At 44.5% G+C, this 20108-nt stretch overlaps 1 protein-coding gene across 1 annotated transcript in view; it reads left to right on the top strand.

Moving 5' to 3' along the window:
• The first annotated feature begins 607 nt into the window (after window positions 1-607).
• The window catches only part of RIMS1 (regulating synaptic membrane exocytosis 1), a 497623-nt gene continuing 478122 nt past the window's right edge, over window positions 608-20108 (top strand). Inside the window, exon 1 of the mRNA XM_039530107.1 lies at window positions 608-1085. Coding sequence (XP_039386041.1) covers window positions 922-1085 — 164 coding nt within the window. The 5' untranslated portion in view covers window positions 608-921. The remainder of the gene's footprint in view (window positions 1086-20108) is intronic.

Below are 20108 nucleotides of genomic sequence, written 5' to 3'. Positions count from 1 at the left end.
GGACCCAGATGGAGTACCTGCAGCCTTAGCCTAAATCATAGGAGTCTGGTCAGCGTGTGCGTAGGGCAGGTGTGTGGTCAGGGGAGACCGGGCAGTGTGTCCAACAAAGTGATGGAAGGTGCCTGGCAAGGTTGGGGAGCTCCAGGACATGGTGTTGACCTGTAGTGGGGGAGCCAGGTGAAAGCCTGTGGCACGGGTTTGCAGTGAGAAAGCTTAGGCACAGCAGGATAAAGTGCAGGTGGACCCTACACAAGGTAGGCCAGAGGCAGGGCACCAGCTGAGGAGACTGGCAAGGTGCATGGGCATTAATTGAGGTAAAGAGAGCTGAGAAAGATCAGAGGGGAAAATATCATCCCAGTAGCAATTCTGGCAAACATGTGGCGGGAGGACAAGTCAGGGGACGCCAGGAGTGTGGGTGGCTCAGGTCCATGGACTCCACAGCTGGTGGTGCTCAGTGTGAGACAGCAGGAGCATCTTCCAGGAGCGGAGTGGCTTGGACTCCGCCTAACTGACACCCAACTCCCCCCTCCCTCCTGAAAGCTAGCAGCAGCAGCATCCGCCCTTCTCTTCCAGCCCTGTGCATCCAGCCTGCCTGTGCACACAGCCTACGAGCTGTAATCCCGAGCCCTCTTCCCCTCCTACCCCCCGGGAGGATGGGATGCAAGAGGCAGGAGGGCAGCCCCAAACCTTCCTAGAGCTGGGCAAACAAAGGGAGCAGCAGCAGCCAGGCTGGGGTGGATGCAAGCAACCATGAAAGGCTGGGTCCCCGCCTCCTCTGCTGCTGCTGCCGCCGCCGCCGCCGGAGAGCTGCTGGCTGCTGCCGATGAGCAGAGGACTACACTGTGAAGGGAGGAGGCGGAGAGGCGTGATTGGCTTTGCCTTGCCAAGGTAGAAGGTGTAAGGGAAAAGGCAGAAATAAAAATGTCTTCTTCGGTGGGGCCCCGCGGCCCTCGCCCACCCACGGTGCCTCCCCCGATGCAGGAGCTGCCCGACCTGAGCCACCTGACAGAGGAGGAGAGGAACATCATTATGGCAGTGATGGACCGGCAGAAAGAAGAGGAAGAGAAGGAAGAGGCCATGCTCAAGTAAGCAGCCGCCCGTCATTCATTCATTCATTCTGGCCGGTGGCGGGGGTGGGGTCGGTCCTGGCGGTGGGAGCGGACCAGGCAGCGGCTCTGGGAACGGTGCGGGGCTCGGCTCGGCCGCACTGACCGAGCCCCGCGGGGTCCCTTCCCAGAGACTGGCCGCGGGTCATGCCCTGCAGAACCCCCACCCGCTTCCCCTCACGGCCCTGAACTTCCTTCTCTCCCACCCATGGGAACCGCCTCCCTTCCCTGCGGGAGACGCCTACCTGAGGAGACCCACACCCAGGAGAGGCGAGGGGGGTCTCGCTCCCCCCCACGCAGGGGAGGAAGAGCCCCCCCCCCTCCGCTGGGGTGTGTTAGAAGAGGGGAGATCTTCCCATTGGAAAACCCACCACATTTTGGGAAGAGATTCCTCTGGGGGCCTTAAAACCCCGCCTGTTACAGGAGGGGTAATAGGTGGGATTTCCCTAGGACAGAGCCTTCAAAAAACACCATGCTGCCCCCACCTGGCTCAGTGTAAACCCAATCCTGCCACTTGGGGATCAGGCAGCAACCTGTCTCTTCCTCTGCTATTTCCACTCCCCCCAGGGTTTCTCCAGCTGGGCTATCTTCCTTTTGCTATCTTCCTATCTGCCTGGTGGTTGCTGTACTGTGGGCAAAGATGGGAGGCATCTTGCTGTGGAGGGGCATTTTGCTGTGGGAAAGCACAGTGTGTTTATAATTATCTACGCTGCTCCTTACAGAGGGCAAGGTGTATACTTGTGTTGGTGGGCTAGAGAGACAATTGGTAGGTTTTTACCCATTGATTACATAGGAAAAGATGTAGGGGACTCAAGGCATTGATGGATGCCATATTTGGAAACTAGTCTCTCTCCTGTGTCTCTTGAACCTTTTATCTCTTTCCCCCCTTTCTTCCTTGCAAAACAGCAGCTATGCAACCTCACTTTCTATCCTTCTCCATTAGCAGCAGGCTTCAAATGTAATGTTACTAAATTGCCTCCTAAGAGCGATGAGACTAAACAGATTGAGACTGTGGCATGAGGAAGAGAATCACATTTTCTCTTCCTGTAACCACCTTCCAGGCCTATTCACTTTTGGATGGAAATGGCAGAATAGGTAACTGACTACATGCAAAGCTCTTAATGTGATCCAGAACCTTTGTATCCTGTAAGGTGTGTCCTCGTCTCACTGTATCCCATTCCCTTGTGTGTATTTGGAGGGTAGGGCTGTTGGCTTGCACTTAAGGTGTGACATGCTGCGTGTGGTGGTTTCTTTTGGCTGCATCGGAAATAACCAGTTTTAAGGTGTGGGTTCCAGTTTTTATACTTTCCCCTGTAGCCAACAGTATAATCTATAATGGATGAAAATATTGAATCCCTGCAGTCTCTTAACTTGTGTGCCATGTATTGCAAGTGATTTGAAGCTGAGGGCAGTGTCTGATTGTGCTGTTGTCTCTGTCCTTTCAGATCAGAGCTGGGATTTGCATTTCTGCGGTGGCTGCTGCTGGTAACTGCAGAAATGTACACTGAGGCCCACTAGCTAGTAATGCTTATTGCCTGGGACCAAGACTAGGGATGGGGGTGTGGCACTGAGAACTGAGTTTGGGATGAAGAGTTCGGTTCACTGCTGCTGCGGTTGTAATACTTGGGGTGTGATCAAGACTTTATTGGGGTTGGAAGAAGAGCAGGATTGTGAAACTGCACTCTACTAGCCAATGTGGGGATAAAGCATTCAGGGTCACTTTTGGTCTCTATACATAATAAGAGAATTGAAAGGAACTTCTGGCCAAATGCTATAGACTACAGCTCTGCTTCCCCCATTCTCTGTCCTTTACCCCTCCACCCATTGCTACTTCCATATAAATATTTAGCCTTTATTCCGTGGAAAATAGCATTATAAGTCCCATGTCCACTGCAAGAGCAAACTTTTGTCAGGAGCGAAGCTAATTTTCAGTACTATAATTGTTAATGCGGGGTAAGGGATTTCTTCTCTGCTTCTTTCATATTAGCATCGGTGCAGCCTGGAACATTGTTTAAAATGTTTTCCACAAGGGTGCTGGGGATCTTCAAAGCTTTTGCTAAAAGACTTGGGGCGCCGTTCAAAGTTAATTTTTTAGCACAGGTCAAAAATTGCCCTTTTGGATTCTGCTTGAAAATTGGATCTTTCTACATTGCTTTAGACATGTATTCAAAGGGTTTGTGATGCCAAAAAAAATTTCTTGTAATTTGGTCCACTTAACAATTCTTATTCAAAGGCATCTGAATAATAGGAAAGGCTCTGCATCAGTCTGTGAAAAATGTGATTTTTAGATACCTGGAAATTCAGCCCATAGTCATGGAATGAAAGGGAAAGCTTATAAACTTTGCTTTCTAGTTATATCATTGGTTCATGGGAATTAGGTCAGAGTCAGTAGTTTCCATCTAGTTATGATTTTGTATGTTGCACAGAACCATTATATCTTCTAGAATCACCGTCCTTTTTGTATATGGCCAGCACTACACTTTTTTTTTTCTGTGGCAAGAATTATACATGCCCTTCTTTATAGATAGGATAACAATCTGAACAAGCATCTCCTGCCCTAATTCTGCAGAGAGAGTGTATGCGTTATACATATATGATGGTGCTGTCCATGTAATAAATTCCACAGCCATATTATACATTGTGAGTCTTAGACCATGTTACCTGCCCTCTGCCTGTTAATTTGTCTCCAGCTGGATTGGTTCTGACATTCCAAATGTCTGAGCAGCTTCAAACAGCTATCAGTTTTCTTTTTAAAACAATTTGATAAGGAAATGTTTCCTTCCACAGCACCCACATCCCAAATGTGGAACTTCCTCTCAAAGTAATGCTGGTCTGAGATGCCAAATGGACAATATTCATTCCTAGACCAGTGACAGGTTTACTGCCCAATATCTCAGGATGGAAGATGGATGCACAAGAGGGCAGAATTAAGGTTGCAGAGGCAAATGTAAATCTGGCATTTCTTAATTTTTAAGTGCTTGACTTTACAACCTAAATAATATTTTAAATATAGTTTTATTGTATGTAGTACACATGCAAGCTTTATGAGAAATGGGACTCAGAGCTGAACACATTGGAATTTTGTAAAGTCTGGAATGCAAAATTAGATCCAGATTCCACTGCTGGCTCTAATCTGTAATGGAGAGCTGAAATTTTGAAAGCTATATCTCTGTACCTCCCCCCCCCCCCACTTTACACAGGATAAAAATAACTCCCACTGTAGTTATATTATTCAGGAAGTCTGACTAGATGATCACAATAATCCTTTCTGGCCTTAATCTATGAATCTATAAATTAATGGGTGTTATTGATGGCTGGCAGGAGGGATGGGGAAAAGGAGGAGGAGAAGTGTAGGATCCTTATATAAAACTCCCCAGAGCAAAGGGGTGTTATAAATCCAGGTTTTGGTAAAAATTCTGCGGAAGAGACTATCTTTTTAATACGCTTTCCTCCTAATGTTCCATTGGTTGGTAGTCTGGAAAATGCCATTGTTCCAAGAGTTTAAAAAATAGTAAAGTTTTTCGTTCCAAATCTTATCATGCCCTTTTATTTTTTAAGATGTACCATAAACTCTCTTGTTTGCTTCCTTTGACACTGGAATAAAATGGTCAAATATACTGTATTGCTACCTCCATCCGGTGACTAGTTAGTTAACATATTGCGGAGCATTTTTTAACACTTCCATTTAATACTTAAGTAAAAGAAAGGTTGTTAAAATTTTTTGAATAGGACTGTACCTTATATTGTGAAAACAATAGATCAAATTATCTACTAGTGGAAATGGGCACAGATCAATTGACTACAATGCAATTTTGCTTATTTGCACCATGAAATAATTTGGCCCAATATTTGTTTTCGCTTTAAACCACTTATATATGCAAATATCTGAACTGAGTAACCACATGATTATATTGCTCTAGACCTCATTCCTCCATACCTTACCCCTTCTGTACTTTCTGCTATAGCTATTCACTGGCTCACATCTAAAATTATATTGTAAGAGCCAAATTCTGCACTCCTGTACACTGGTCAGATCCAGAGTAACTTCACAGAAGCAAAGGAACTGCTCTGGATTTTCATTAGTTTAAATAATAGTAAAATTAAGCTCAACGTTCTTCAGGGCATTGCTCTATTTATACTGTAAAATATATAGTATAATTTGGGGGACTGGGAAAATGGGGTGAAATTTTCAAAAGCATTCAACTGGCATTTTACCATTGGGTTTAATGCACGGGTTCTCAAACTGGGGGTCGGGACTCCTCAGTGGGTAACAAGTTTCTTACATGGGGGCAGGGCCGGCTTTAGGAAGTGCAGGGCCCAATTTGAACAGTTTCGACGGGGCCCCGGCAGGGATGACTTTAAAAAAAAAATATGTAAAAAAACACATGGGGCTTGTACTCCGGGTCTTCGGCGGCACTGAAGGACCCGCCGCTGAAGTGCCGCCGAAGACCCAGAGCAAGCGAAGGACCTGCCGCCGAAGACCCGGAGCGCTGCCAGGTGAGTAAAAATTAAAAAGGCGCCTTTAGCCAGGGAAGGGATTCTCAGTGGGCGCGGGGCCCTCTTAGGCGTGGGGCCCGATTCGGGGGAATTGGTGGAATAGGCCTAAAGCCGGCCTTGCATGGGGGGGGTCGCAAGCTGTCAGCCTCCACCTCAAATCCCGCTTTGCCTCCAGCGTTTATAATAGTGTTAAATATATTAAAAGTGTTTTTAATTTAGAAGAAGGTGTCGCACTCAGAGGCTTTCTATGTGAAAGGGATCACCAGTACAAAAGTTTGAGAGCCACTGGTTTAATGGGAGCAGATTTTGGCCAACACTGAATGCTTTTGAAAATCCAACCTATAATATTTTTTGGAAAAATTACACTAAAACACTTGTATCTGCAGGGTAATTTTAGTCTACAATGGCTGCACTGTGGAAAACATTTCATAAGATCCCATCCAATTAGATACAAAGATCAAAAAGGCTTGATTCTGCTCTTTTTGGAGATACTTGTGCATAACCTCAAATTACTGCCAGAAGTTTGCACATGATCAGGACTAGGGAATTTACACCAGATTCTTCAATGAGAGCCAAATGCAAGATCTGGGGGTGCATGAATAGCTTTTCAGATCTGTGAACATAAGAACATAAGAATGGCCATATTGGGTCAGACCAAAGGTCCATCTAGCCCAGTATCCTGTCTACTGACAGTGGCCAATGCCAGGTGCCCCAGAGATAGTGAACCTAACAGGTAATGATCAAGTGATCTCTCTCCTGCCGTCCATCACCACCCTCTGACAAACAGAGGCTAGGGACACCATTCCTTACCCATCCTGGTTAATAGCCATTAATGGACTTAACCTCCATGAATTTATCCAGTTCTCGTTTAAACCCTGTTATAGTCCTAGCCTTCACAACCTCCTCAGGTAAGGAGTTCCACAATTTGACTGTGCGCTGTGTGAAGAAGAACTTCCTTGTATTTTTTTAAACCTGTTGCCCATTAATTTCATTTGGTGGCCCTTAGTTCTTATATTATGGGAACAAGTAAATAACTTTTCTTTATTTACTTTCTCCACACCACTCATGATTTTATATACCTCTATCATATCCCCCCTTAGTCTCTTCTTTTCCAAGCTGAAAAGTCCTAGCCTCTTCAATCTCTCCTCATATGGCACCCATTCCAAAACCCTAATCATTTTAGTTGCCCTTCTCTGAACCTTTTCTAATGATAGTATATCTTTTTTGAGATGAGGAGACCACATCTGAATGCAGTATTCAAGATGTGGGCATACTATTCTCCGTCTTATTCTCTATCCCCCTTTTAATGATTCCTAACATCCTGTTTGCTTTTTTGATTGCCGCTGCACACTGCGTGGACGTCTTCAGAGAACTATCCACGATGACTCCAAGATCTTTTTCCTGATTAGTTGTAGCTAAATTAGCCCCCATCATATTGTACGTATAGTTGGGGTTATTTTCCCCAATGTGTATTACTTTACATTTATCCACATTAAATTTCATTTGCCATTTTGTTGCCCAATCACTTAGTTTTGTGAGATCTTTTTGAAGTTCTTCGCAGTCTGCTTTGGTCTTAACTATCTTGAGCAGTTTAGTATCATCTGCAAACTTTGCCACCTCACTTTTTACCCCTTCCTCCAGATCATTTATGAATAAGTTGAATAGGATTGGTCCTAGGACTGACCCTTGGGGAACACCACTAGTTACCCCTCTCCATTTTGAAAATTTACCATTTTTTCCTACCCTTTGTTCCCTGTCTTTTAACCAGTTCTCAATCTATGAAAGGATCTTCCCTCTTATCCCATGACAATTTATGTAAGAGCCTTTGGTGAGGCATTTTGGAAATCTAAGTACACTATGTCCACTGGATCCCCCTTGTCCACATGTTTGTTGACCCCTTCAAAGACTTCTAAAAATTAGTAAGACATGATTTTCCTTTACAGAAATCATGTTGACTTTTGCCCAACAAGTTATGTTCTTCTATGTGTCTGATAATTTTATTCTTTACAATTGTTTCAACTAAATGCCCAATACTAACGTTAGATTTACCGGTCTGTAATTGCCGGGATCACCTCTAGAGCCCTATAAAATATTGGCATTACATTAGCTATCTTCCAGTCATTGGATACAGAAGCTGATTTAAAGGACAGGTTACAAACCCTAGTTAGTAATTCCGCAATTTCACATTTGAGTTCTTTTACAACTCTTGGGTGAATGCCATCTGGTCCCGGTGACTTGTTACTGTTGAGTTTATCAATTAATTCCAAAACCTCCTCTACTGACACCTCAATCTGTGACAATTCCTCAGATTTGTCACCTACAAAAACCGTCTCAGGTTTGGGAATCTCCTTAACATCCTCAGCTGTGAACACTGAAGTGCTTCTGCCAATTGGGGCCGATGTTTAATCCTTACATTATCCAGTATGTATTTGGGGAATATTTTTCCCTAGAGCATGCCTAGTTGTGGAATGTAGGCATTAAATTGGATTCTTAGCCATTTCTTCACCAGTCATAACAGATTATAGAGAATGGATTGCATTATCTGAAGTACATTCATGTTTGTACTGATACTTGTTGATCTGGGACTATGTTTTAATTCTTTGTATATATAATTTAAATATCACCCTCAAAATGTGATTGCATACGAGATGCTGATGTCTACAGAGAGAGTTTTGAACAGGAAAGCCATGATCCAAATATATTTTCTAGCACTACAGAGATGAGCAAAGCTCGTTGTGATTTTCAGTCATGACCTACAAAGCCATTTGTACACTCACCACTTTGAAGACATGAAGGGGCAAGGATGTGCAGAACAACTCTTTCCGAGAGCTCTCTGTTGGATGCTGAACTTCGATATTAGCACACTGCCTGAATTATTCCCCATCATATCAGCTGTATCTTGTCATTTGCAATCACAGGACCATATACTCTCACTCTTTGTGAACAATTCAGTGTAATCAGTGTTAGCTCTGCTGCAGATTGAGAGGAGTGCATGACTGTCACCTCTGTATTGAGCCCAGATGTATCTGTTTCAGATGCCATCATAATAAATGCATAAATGGTTAAATTTTGGGGGCACTTACTCTCAGAACAGAGAGGAACCATAGATCTGTGGCATGGTGCCACCCATGGAGCACACCCCTACATTGCATAGTGTGATGTGTTAAGAACACTGCCCTCAGTTCCCTCTTGCTTCTTTATAATAACTTGTTTGCAGACCAAATTATTTAATATTCCGCCAGCCTGGCATCCAATTTATTAAGTACTTATAAATATACAATTTCCTTTGGCCTCTTGTGACGATGCAGTTCTGGTGGGACCCAACTGAGAGTGCCAATTCAGGACCAATTGCTTAAACAGGGCAGTTACAGCCCTAGGCTGGGGTTTTTCCACCTCTAAGGCAAACCAGCCAGACAAAAAGGACTTCGGTTTCACCCTACTGGCTAACCACAAGTCACACAAGCAATTTCCTTAGACACTCCAGTCTCCCAGTATCACCACCAGTGCCACTCATCCTGGGGATGAATGGTTATGAAAACCAACACCCCAATAAAAGAAAAAGGTTTTCTCAATTCCAAAGAATCAAGCCCCAGACCCAGGTCAATATACACATCAGATCTTACCCACAAATCACGCTGTTGCCAATCCTTTAGAATCTAAAATCTAAAGGTTTATTCATAAAGGGAAAAAGGTAGAGATGAGAGCTAGAATTGGTTAAATAGAATCAATTACATACAGTAATGGCAAAGTTCTTAGTTCAGGCTTGTAGCAGTGATGGAGTAAACTGCAGGTTTAAATCAAGTCTCTGGAGAACATCCCCTGCTGAGATGGGTCATCAGTCTTTTGTGCAAAGCTTCAGTTTGTAGCAAAGTACCTCCAGAGGTAAGAAGCAGGATTGAAGACCAGATGGAGATGAGGCATTAGCCTTATATAGGCTTTTCCAGGTGTAAGAACCTCTTTGTTCTCACTGTGGAAAGTTAAAGCAAAATGGAGTCTGGAGTCACATGGGCAAGTCCCTGCATACTTTGCTGAGTTACAAGGCGTATCTGCCTTCTCTCCATGGGTCAGTTGTGTAGCTGATGGTCCTTAATGGGCCATCAAGCAGGCTAGGCAGAGCTAACACCAACTTGTCTGGGATGTTTCTCAGACACAGCACAAATTTGAAATACAGACAGTATAGATCCAATACTCATAACTTCAACTACAAAATGATACAGACAGCATAATCATAACCAGCAACCCATAACCTGGTCTTAGACACCTTATATGACCCCCTTTACATAAGATTTGGTGCCACTACAGGACTTTGGTTGCAAACCATGTTCTGTATGGTCCCAGTTTATATCAATAACGTCACACCCCTCAGGACCAAACTCTTCCCCTGATTAATGGATTCCATACCCCTCCTTCCTTGCATTGTACACTACTTCCCCTGGTTAAGGGACTCCACAGCCTTCCTTCCTAGAGCTGTGCAGTAGTTAAGGGCAGCTCCTCCAGCCCACCAGTAGCCAACTTCCAGCCCTGCTTCAAAGAGCCTCTCTTCTCTCCTGACTGGCTCAAGGTCCCCACAGCCCTCATAGCATGGCATTCTCCTCTCTAAGCTGCCTACTCTCTTTCTTTCTTTGTCATTCCCTCCTGGCTCTCCAGAGGCTTCTGGTTTCATCTCCATCTCAGAAGGGCTGATTTTGGCTACGTGGCCTGCTTGTCCTGTGACTTAGCTTGCATTCCCACGTAGAGAAAATAATCAAAGTGTCACCAGTGGGGCTGGACCTATCCCCCCTTAAAGGGCCATTCACCTTGGGACAGGCATTTGTTGGTGCATGGGTGAACTGAGCACATCAATAGGCTAGTGTTAAAGCTGTTGACGGCAGGGGCGGCTCTAGACATTTCACCGCCCCAAGCACAGCGGCATGCCTTGGGGGATGCTCTGCCGGTCACATGGCTCCGGTGGACCTCCCGCAGGCGTGCCTGCGGAGGATCCGCTGGTCCCGCGGCTCCACCGAAGCTGCAGGACCAGCGGACCCTCCGCAGGCACGCCTGCGGGAGGTCCACCGGAGCCGCGGGACCAGCGGATCCTCTGCAGGCATGCTGCCCGAAGGCTGCCTGCTTGCTGCCCTCCCGGTGACCGGCAGAGCGCCCCCCGCAGCATGCCGTCCCAAGCACGCGCTTGGTTGACGGTCCCTCTACTATCTGAACTGTTTCAGATTTTGGAGATCTATTGTGTAGTTCTGAAGGCAGATTGGAGCCATTAGGGCAGTGATTCGTCAGAATTTAAGAATAATTTTCTCTGTATTTAGTGCTTGGGTGATGAACACCAATTTCTGGGTAGAATAAGTGCTTTTGTATGACAAGTCAATCATGCATTTTAAATGCCTTAAATCTAGAGTTATTTTTACAAACTTCATTATGTGCAATTTGTCATTACATTGCTCACAGAAGGAAACAAAATCCAACCATGCTAATAGCTTAAGGAGTTAAAACATGGACTATAGACATTGGTAAGAAATACTCACAAGAGAAATATTTTGCAGGATCAAGCATTTAATAATTAGAATATCTGAAATGTGATAATGAGCCAGTTTGTTTGTTTCAAATAATGTATCTGTGTATTTTGCAATTGAGGTTTATAGATTTTTGAACATATTCTGTCACATTTCTACCAATGACATGGTAGTTACTGCTAGTTTTGGTGGTATAAAGCAGTGGCTCTCAGCCTTTCCAGGAGTCTGATTTGTCTTGCATACCCACAAGATTCACCTTTCTTAAAAACTACTTGCTTACAAAATCAGACATAAAAATACAAAAGTGTCACAGCATGCTCTTTCTGAAAAATTGCTTCCTTTCTCATTTTTACAATATAGTTATAAAATAAACCAATTGAAATATAAATATTGTACACCTCTACCTCGATATAACGCTGTCCTTGGGAGCCAAAAAATCTTACCGCGTTATAGGTGAAACAGTGTTATATTGAACTTGCTTTGATCCACAGGAGTGTGCAGCCCCGCCCCGCCGGAGCACTGCTTCACCGCGTTATATCCAAATTCGTGTTATATCGGGTGGCATTATATCGAGGTAGCGGTGTACTTACATTTCAATATATAGTATATAGAGCAGTATAAAAAAGTCATTGTATGAAATGTTAGTTTGTACTGACGTTGCTAGTGCTTTTTATGTAGTCTGTTGTAAAACTAGGCAAATATCTAGATGAGTTGATGTATCCCCTGGCAGACATCTGCGTAACTCCAGGGGTACGTGTACATCTGGTTGAGAACCACTGGTATTACATATATCATATGTAAAGCATTAAGTCATATAGGGGAAAAAATACAGAGCTGCAGTCTATGCTTCATTGCAAATATTTAGTTAGCTATGAATGTAGAGGTTAACACTGATAGCTTTTTTTCTAACAAGCTTTCTATACGTTGCACACTAACGTGCTAAGGACAATAGTCAGAATAATTTATGATTTATATTCATTATTTTGTTTTCTAGGTTTTTAATTCACATTTTCATATGAAGGTATTTACAAAATAAAGCGATTTACAATTTTACATATTTGCCACACTCTCTTTTGAATCATTGTGACATTTGACACAAGGAGGCCAAATTGTGTTCTGATGAAGTGAGGGTACACAGACGTAGGTGGGGCATAATATGGCAAGAAAGCTTGAATTGTAGCATTCCAATAACCAATACATTAGTTATGGTAGCTGAGTATTTTCTTTGGTGCTATTGTTCATTTATTGAAATGTTGACACTGGGTGGCAAACCTAAGTTCAGTTTTATTGTTGGAAAAACATATCAATTGTGCATTTTTTTTATATATGTATAGATGTAGAAAAGCAAGACAGGCAGCTAGTTGATGAGTGTTCCAACAATACACAAGGCAGTTTAGAGAGGACAGGACTTGTAAAAACTCTGAGCCATCCCAGTGTAACTCTATTGACTTTGGCCCTGAACGATTTTTCCATTGTCAGTATTTATAAAAACTCCCTGGCCTGTCTCTTTCTGGTATCATAAATTGCTCAGTCAGTCCTTCTATCTGTCTAGCCTTTTGTACCTCGCTCATCACTGTATTATCAGAATGTATTACAAATTTTGAAAGTAAACATAACAAAGGATCTCTCTCTCTTTTTTCGCTACCCTTTTCGTCAGAAGAATTATTTTTTATGGGGAAGTAAAAGGCTTTTTTCTGTTTTTCATTTTGGTTAATGGTCATGACTCTTATGCACTGTTTGGGCAATACAGAGTATCATCAGCTAACACCAAATATGAAATGAGCTCTTTATTATAAAAACAGACAAGAAGTGAAAGTAATTTGTTGTTTAGTGCACCTCCCCATTTTTTTTCTTTCCAGTTGTCACTTTAATAAAACGTTGCTTTTTTTCATTACATGAAGCAAGTTCCTAGGTATCAAAGGAGAGAGAGAGCCCTGCAAATCTGTGGATATCTGTGGACCATATTTGTGGATTGTGAATTGGATGCGGATGCATATTTTGTATCGGTGCAGGACTCTACTTACATGCTGGTGTGTGTGCCTGTTTCTGCGATTGGTGGGATAGGTTTAAACGCTTGATAATATGTGAGTGTACAAAGAACAAACTCTCTGCTTATCATATTAGTACAGACAATTGGCTAAAATAATGAGGGGAAATTCTCACCCCTGCTCTGGCCCCGCTATGCTGGATAAAAGGGCGTGAGTGGTATAAGCAGACCTTAAAATCCCCTGGTCCATCTAGATGAGGATTCCCACTAGGACAGGCACTACAGTAGACAGGAGTAAGGCTGTGCTTTGAGGATCCCTTCACACTCCCTGGAGTAGGAGGTATGCTAGGACTGGGAGGGGCATGTCAGGAGCAGGGCTGCAGCATGCCGTGCTGTGAAGATTCTGGGTGGCACTGTGGCCCCTAGGGCAAACCTAGAGATTGCAGTAATTTAGATAGACACATCCCAGGGCTGTCTACATTATGCTGCGGTCCTCTCCAGCCCCTAGAGCAGCTCAGGATCAAGAGGGAGTAAAGTAGTTTAAAGCCACCTTAGCACTCCCATCCCCTGGGCACCTCTTAGAAGCACAGTATAGAATCTCACTCATAAAGTATAAGTACAATATGTATGCATTTAAGAATTGGAAAGGGTTTTAGTGTGAACATTCCATATGGAAATATGTGCAAGTAATTTCATGGGCTTTAATTTTAATGTTCTATTGCTTTAGTGTAACTTAAAATATGTTCAGTGCACTGTTCAAAGTTGATCAGTAGCTGGAGATCATTAACAATGACTGCACCGCACTTTAAGTGCAGGCGGGGGAGGGGGTGGGGAATTGTCCGGCTTGCGGGGGGAAGGGGAATACCTCTTTAGCATACCTGTTTAAAGGCACAGAGGCACGTACGTTGTTGCAGATGCAGAACAGGTAAACGGGACTCTGACTCATCCCTCCCCCCACCAGGTGACCAGTAGAGAGGGGAGAGTATATAAGTGCAAGCCAGACAGGAGAAGCCCTCTTTCACCTGGCCCAAGTTGAACAACCGCTACCCTTGAAAGTGGCAAAATGCCAGGTTTGATCAGGATCCGCTGGAGGCACTGTGCTAGCCTCTAAATTCTTGTGGGGCTGGGAAGGAATTTTTCCTTTACTATCAAATTGGCCAAGGCAGAGTGGGAGTTTTTCACCTTCCCCACAGTGGATTCGGGTGGAAGGGCTCATTTGGGTCCAGCATGGAACGGGAGTGAGGTTACAATGTTGCAACTCATTTTGTAAGTGTGTGGCGGATGTCCAGTGCAGATGTTCTATAGGGAAGGGATACAGTGATCAGATACATGATTTAGTGAAGAGTTTAAAGGAGGTGTTTGTTAATGGAGTGGAAAAGGGGCAGGGTGTTGGGGCTCCTATGATGGGCACAGCAGAGAGCCAACCCCCCTTCTTCATAGCCCACCTGAACACTTATTTGAGGGGGGTGGTGGTAAGGTTCCAGCAGCAGGTTGGCTGGAGACCAGGATGGAAAAGGGGGTGGGGCTGACAGAAGGCCCCCAGGTAGATACTGAAATGATCATGGAGTTGCCTGCACTGTACACTTTTATCTGCTGGGTACTCCCAGACAGTTAATAATAAAGTTTTCAGCCTGATCAAACCACATCCAGTGTCTCCTGTCCTCCTTCCAGTGTAGGCAGGCGATATAGTCCACAGCCATATCACTTCAGACTCAAATTTTGCCAGATCTTACAAGTTAATGTCTTGATCCTGCAAACAGATGTGACTACACTGTCTGTCCTTAGTGGATATCTGTCCAGGCACAGGTGTTGCTGGGTGCACATCTGTTTACAGGGTCTGGGCTTAAATGTGTTTGAGTCTAATCCCTGTTTAGATGGGATTCTTCAACTGTAAATTCTGAATGTTGCAGAAGGAAGCATGCTTCCCTCTGAGTTATTACTGAACCAATGTGGGGTTGCCAGGTGTCTGGTTTTCAACTGGAACACCCGGTTGAAAAGGGACCCATGCAGCTCTGGTCAGCATTGCTGACTGGACTGTTAGAAGTCTGGTCAGCGGCGCAGTAGGGCTAAGGCAGGCTCCCTGCCTGCCCTGGCTCTGCACGGTTCCCAGAAGCCCCTAGGCACAGGGATGGCAAGGGAGGCTCCGCATGCTGCCCCTTCCCTGAGCACTGACTCCACAGCTCCCATTGGCTGGGAACCACAGCCAAGGGATCTGTGGAGGCAGCACCTGCAGGTGAAGGCAGCATGCGGAGCCCCCAGGCCGCCCCTGCACCTAGGAGTCGCAGGGACATGCTGGTCACTTATGGGAGCCTCCTAAGGTAAGCACCGCCTGGGAGCCCGAACCACACTCCAGCCCCCAGCCCGGAGCCCCCTCCCACACTCCAAACCCCTCGGCCCTACCCCCCCAGCCTGGAGCCCCCTAATGCACTCCAAACCCCTCATCTCCAGCCACACCCCAGACTCCACAGCCCCAGCTGGAGCTCTGAGCCCCTTCTCGCACCCCAAACTTCTCATCCCCGGCCCCACTCCAGAGCCTGCATCCCCAGCTGGAGGCCTCACCCGCTCCTGCACCCCAAGCCCCCTGCCTCAGCGTGATGAAAATGAGCAAGTGAGTGAGGGTGGGGGAGAGCAAGTGACGGAGGGAAAGGGGATGGAATGAGCAGGGACAGGGCCTCGTAGAAGAGGCAGGGCAGGGGGTGGGACAGGGGTGTTCAGTTTTCTGCAATCAGAAAGTTGGCAAACCTATGCCCCAGCTTTGTAAGAAATGAAACCAAGGCCTAGTCACGTGTGCTTATTAAAGATCTCATAGCATTTTGCAAGAGCAGAGCTTTGCTCTGATTAAATCCAGTTTAATTATCTTTTCCTGAAGTTTTAATTGCATATGCTATTTTTTTTACTTCCTCTGTGAATCTATATGCTAGTGTTTCATTGTGTTGTTAGACAAGTACTGCATTCCACTCCAAAGGGGGAGATTTCGAAGATGCATGAAGTGATTTATTTTTTTTTGGATATGTAAAAATTTGAAAATCCCTTTGGGACTAAAGGCAATGTATATTTTTCCTGTGTTTCAAGACAAAATTAAATATTGATTTTTTTAATGCAAAATCTATTTTAAGAATGTAGGCTTTTGGTAACATACTATAGTTTTTATATCTTGTGTTTTTATATGATTCAATATTGATTGCAACTTTAAATTTACAAAAAAAAAAAACACAACAAAAAACCACAACCTTGATATATAATTTCTTTACAACTTATTTTGCTAATTTTGTATGTACACAAGTTAAGTTAAAAGCAGAGCATCATGCATTTCAAATTTTTAAAAAAACACTTCAAAAATTATTGGAAAACCTTTTAATTAAAATAAGAATCAACATGAATGTAAATGGACTGGTGGCTCACGGAAACAGTAATGAACTACAGATCCGACCACCTCTACATCCTGATTGTTTCCTGCAGTCATCATTAGTTTTCAATGGGCTATGTGAAATATAGCAGTAATTTCAGTCCAGTTCCTGCTGGACACAAGCACATCATAAAACCACATTCTTCCTGTTCTGTCAGTATATGAGACCACTTAGAGAGAGGGAGAAGTTTTGGGCAGAATGTCAATCACACGTAGATAACACACAGCTGTCTCTTTTATCAAACCCAGGTGTTGTCTGATTTCCCAGGATTTAATGTTGATTGGGAACTGGATGAGTGTAAACAGTCTGAGGCTTAATCTGGGTTAGATAGAGGTAATAATGCTAATTGGGTGGAGGAAGGATCTTGAGAATAGTAAGGACAATGACACTCATTATTGTGGGATTTTGTCCAACTTTTATTTTGCGATTTGGGGGTGCTTTTTGGATAAACTGCTTCTGGAATTTCAAGTAACTTTGTTGATCAAAAACATCCTTTTCCTTCTGCATCTGGCTAGGTGTTGACAACATTTCTCTCAGCTCAGTCTTGTCCAAGTGATCCAGGACTTCTGTCATCTTCAAATAGATTACTGCAGCATCACCCATGTGGAGTTATACTTGAAGACAACTCAAGCTTCAGCTGGAGCAATATGTGGCCAGAAAACATACATTATGCCTTTTCTTTGTCAGCTGTATGTGCTTGCTATTCATTTTTGGGTGCAATTCAAGATGTCAACTTCGGTCTGCAAAGTCCCATAGCCTGCATCCTGGCTATCTGATACTGTCTTCCTCCCCATGCATTGCCACAAGAATTGAGATCAGCAGAGATACATAAGGTATTAGTCTCCAAATATAGATAACAGGGGACTTGCGACCAACCCATTTCAGTGAAGGGTCCTTGGATCTGGAACTTGCCAAACAGAACTCTCCCTACAGAGCCAAAGCTTAGTGGTCTTTAGGTCATGGTGCAAGTTCTTATTATGACCCCACTCGATATGCTCTTCCAGCCTGACTGTGAACCACTGATAACTACTCTCCGGGAACCGTTTTCCAACCAGTTATGCACTCAGCTTGTAGTCACTCCATCTGGGCTATATTTCCCTAGTTTGTTTATGAGAAGGTCATGCAAGACAGTATTAGAAGCTTTACTAAAATTAAGATATACCACATCTGCCGCTTCCCCCTTTATCCACAGGACTTGTTACCCTATCAAAGAAAGCTATTAGATTGGTTTGACATGATTTGTTCTTGACAAATCCATGCTGACTGTTACTTATCACCTTATTATCCTTGTTAAATCAAGGAGTCCAGTCTCCAGAGGCTTTATTGTTTGAGGTGTTGAGTGCTTCTTGTGCAGTGCTGAGTACTCATTGCTCCCTCACAGGAGCTGCCAATTTAGCTCCTTTCATGACTACTATAAATTAACTTTACAAATTATTTTTAAAACCTGAAGTGTATTACACTATATCATCTTGGAAGAATGTTCAAAGGATATTTTGTAATTGGAGGAGTACTTTATGAAATCCATGGGAGTGAGATGCACAGAAATGGCATGGTGAAAAAGACAAAACAGTGGTTTCTGATTGGCATCCTAATTGCTCGTGGACCTGTGCACAGTATCCTTAAGTAGAAATAAATAAAATTATACTTTAATTTATACATTTGACCTCATTTGAAGCTGAAGGTGCTCAGCATGTCTGAAATTTGGACCATTAGCCAGGTGCCTGAGTATAGATGTAGTTGTTCCCAAGTTTAAAGTTTTGTTTTTCTTCCCTCCCCACATCCCTCCCATCCTGAAATTATTGAGATCACTCTCCTTTTGTTTATCGTTCTTTGTGAGACCCTTTTGTTTTTCACACTGACCCATTAGAGATGCTATAGCCGTTCTTGGGGTACCAGGAGGCAGCCTCTCCAGGAGAAATATCTTGATGGTGAATGGCCACAGAACTGGGCAACAGCAAAGCTGAGATGTTATTAAACTTGCAGTGTTGCCAGCTTTTATGACTTTATTGTGAGTTTAATGATACTCAGGTTCATAAATCTTTTATTCAGTCTTGTGAAATTTTATCCTTATCCAGAATGGCTTCCAATCTCTCATTATTAACAAAATGTGAAGCCACTGGCTGCCTTCAGCAAGGTAACCACTATTTTCCTTTAGCCTTTGGAGATGAGAGTAAGGGTTCCCTTAGTAATGATGGTTGCCACTTTCCACTGGGTCTAAAGCCAGGTGGCCCTGAGGAAAGATTGTGGCTCCTTAAGTCACCAAGTGAGGACAAGGGAAGGGCTAATATGGAGATACAGGGAATGGGCCAGTGGTGGCAGCAGGGAAGAGGGATGTGTTAGAATCATAGAATATCAGGGTTGGAAGGGACCTCAGAAGTCATCTAGTCCAACCTGCTGCTCAAAGCAGGCCCAATCCCCAGACAGATTTTTGCCCCAAATGGCCCCCTCAAGGATTGAACTCACAAGCGTGGGTTTAGTAGGCCAATACTCAAACCACTGAGCTAATCCCCCAGGAAATGGATCAGGAAAGTACAAAGAAGCACAGGTTATTGTTGGTGTAGAAGGCAGACTTTGGGGAGTAGTGCAGGGGAATATGGAGTCCCAGGGAATGTAGGTAGCAGAGTGGTGAATGTGATGGGTAGGGAACTGTGAGGGGAGAAGGAAAAAATATGAGAGGCAAATGAATGTAAGAGTTAGGTTGTAGTAGAGGAACCAGAAACTGTGGGAGAACATGGAGGAAGAATGTGGGTAGAGCAGCTGCCTATCCAGGTAGGGAGGAGGTCAGATAGGGATCAAATGGCACCTTGCCACACCCCAGGAGTTACGGAGGTGGAATCTCCTGTGAGTGGCAAATAGGGAAGCCTGCATTTTTATATGTATTATTCGAGATTGAATGTTGAGATGGTCATGCAAATTGGGGATAGGCAGGTTCCCCTTAAAGGTGAAAAAAACAAGTCAGGTAGGAAAGAAAATGATTTTTATTTTAATTGCATGATAATTAAGCCAATCTCATGATATTTTGGGGGCTGAATCATGATTTTTGAATGCTTGGGGTTGGCAATAGTGCTTTCCCTTCTCTCTCTGAAGGCCACTGATAGTTAGATGATGGGATCCAGAACAACAGGTTGATTTGAATACAAAAGGAATTGAACTCCTCAGCATGCTCCCCTGCCACCACTCCCAGTTACTCTGAGCAGCAGCTGCAGTAGTTTAGGGAATTCTAATAGCACCCTCCTCCTCCTCCTTCCAAGCTGCTTCTGACCAGGGCCGCCCAGAGGATTCTGGGGACCCGGGGTCTTCGGCGGCGGGGGGCCCCCGCTTCAGCAGTAATTCGGCGGCGGGGGGCCCTTCTGTTCCGGGACCTGCCGCCGAAGTGCCCCGAAGACCCGCGGCGGGGGCCCCCCGCCACCAAATTACCACCGAAGCGGGACCCGCCACGGAAGTGCAGCTGCCTCTTCGGCGATAATTCGGTGGCAGGTGGGGGAGCCCCACCGCGGGTCTTCGGGGCACTTCAGCGGCGGGTCCCGGAACGGAAGGGCCCCCCGCCACCGAATTACCACCGAAGACCCAGCTGCACTTTGGCGGCGGGTCCCGCTTCGGCGATAATTCA

This window comes from Mauremys reevesii, linkage group 3, assembly GCF_016161935.1.
Source record: "Mauremys reevesii isolate NIE-2019 linkage group 3, ASM1616193v1, whole genome shotgun sequence".
In the NCBI taxonomy this organism is placed as follows: domain Eukaryota; kingdom Metazoa; phylum Chordata; order Testudines; family Geoemydidae; genus Mauremys; species Mauremys reevesii.
This window is presented reverse-complemented; position numbering and strand designations above follow the sequence as displayed.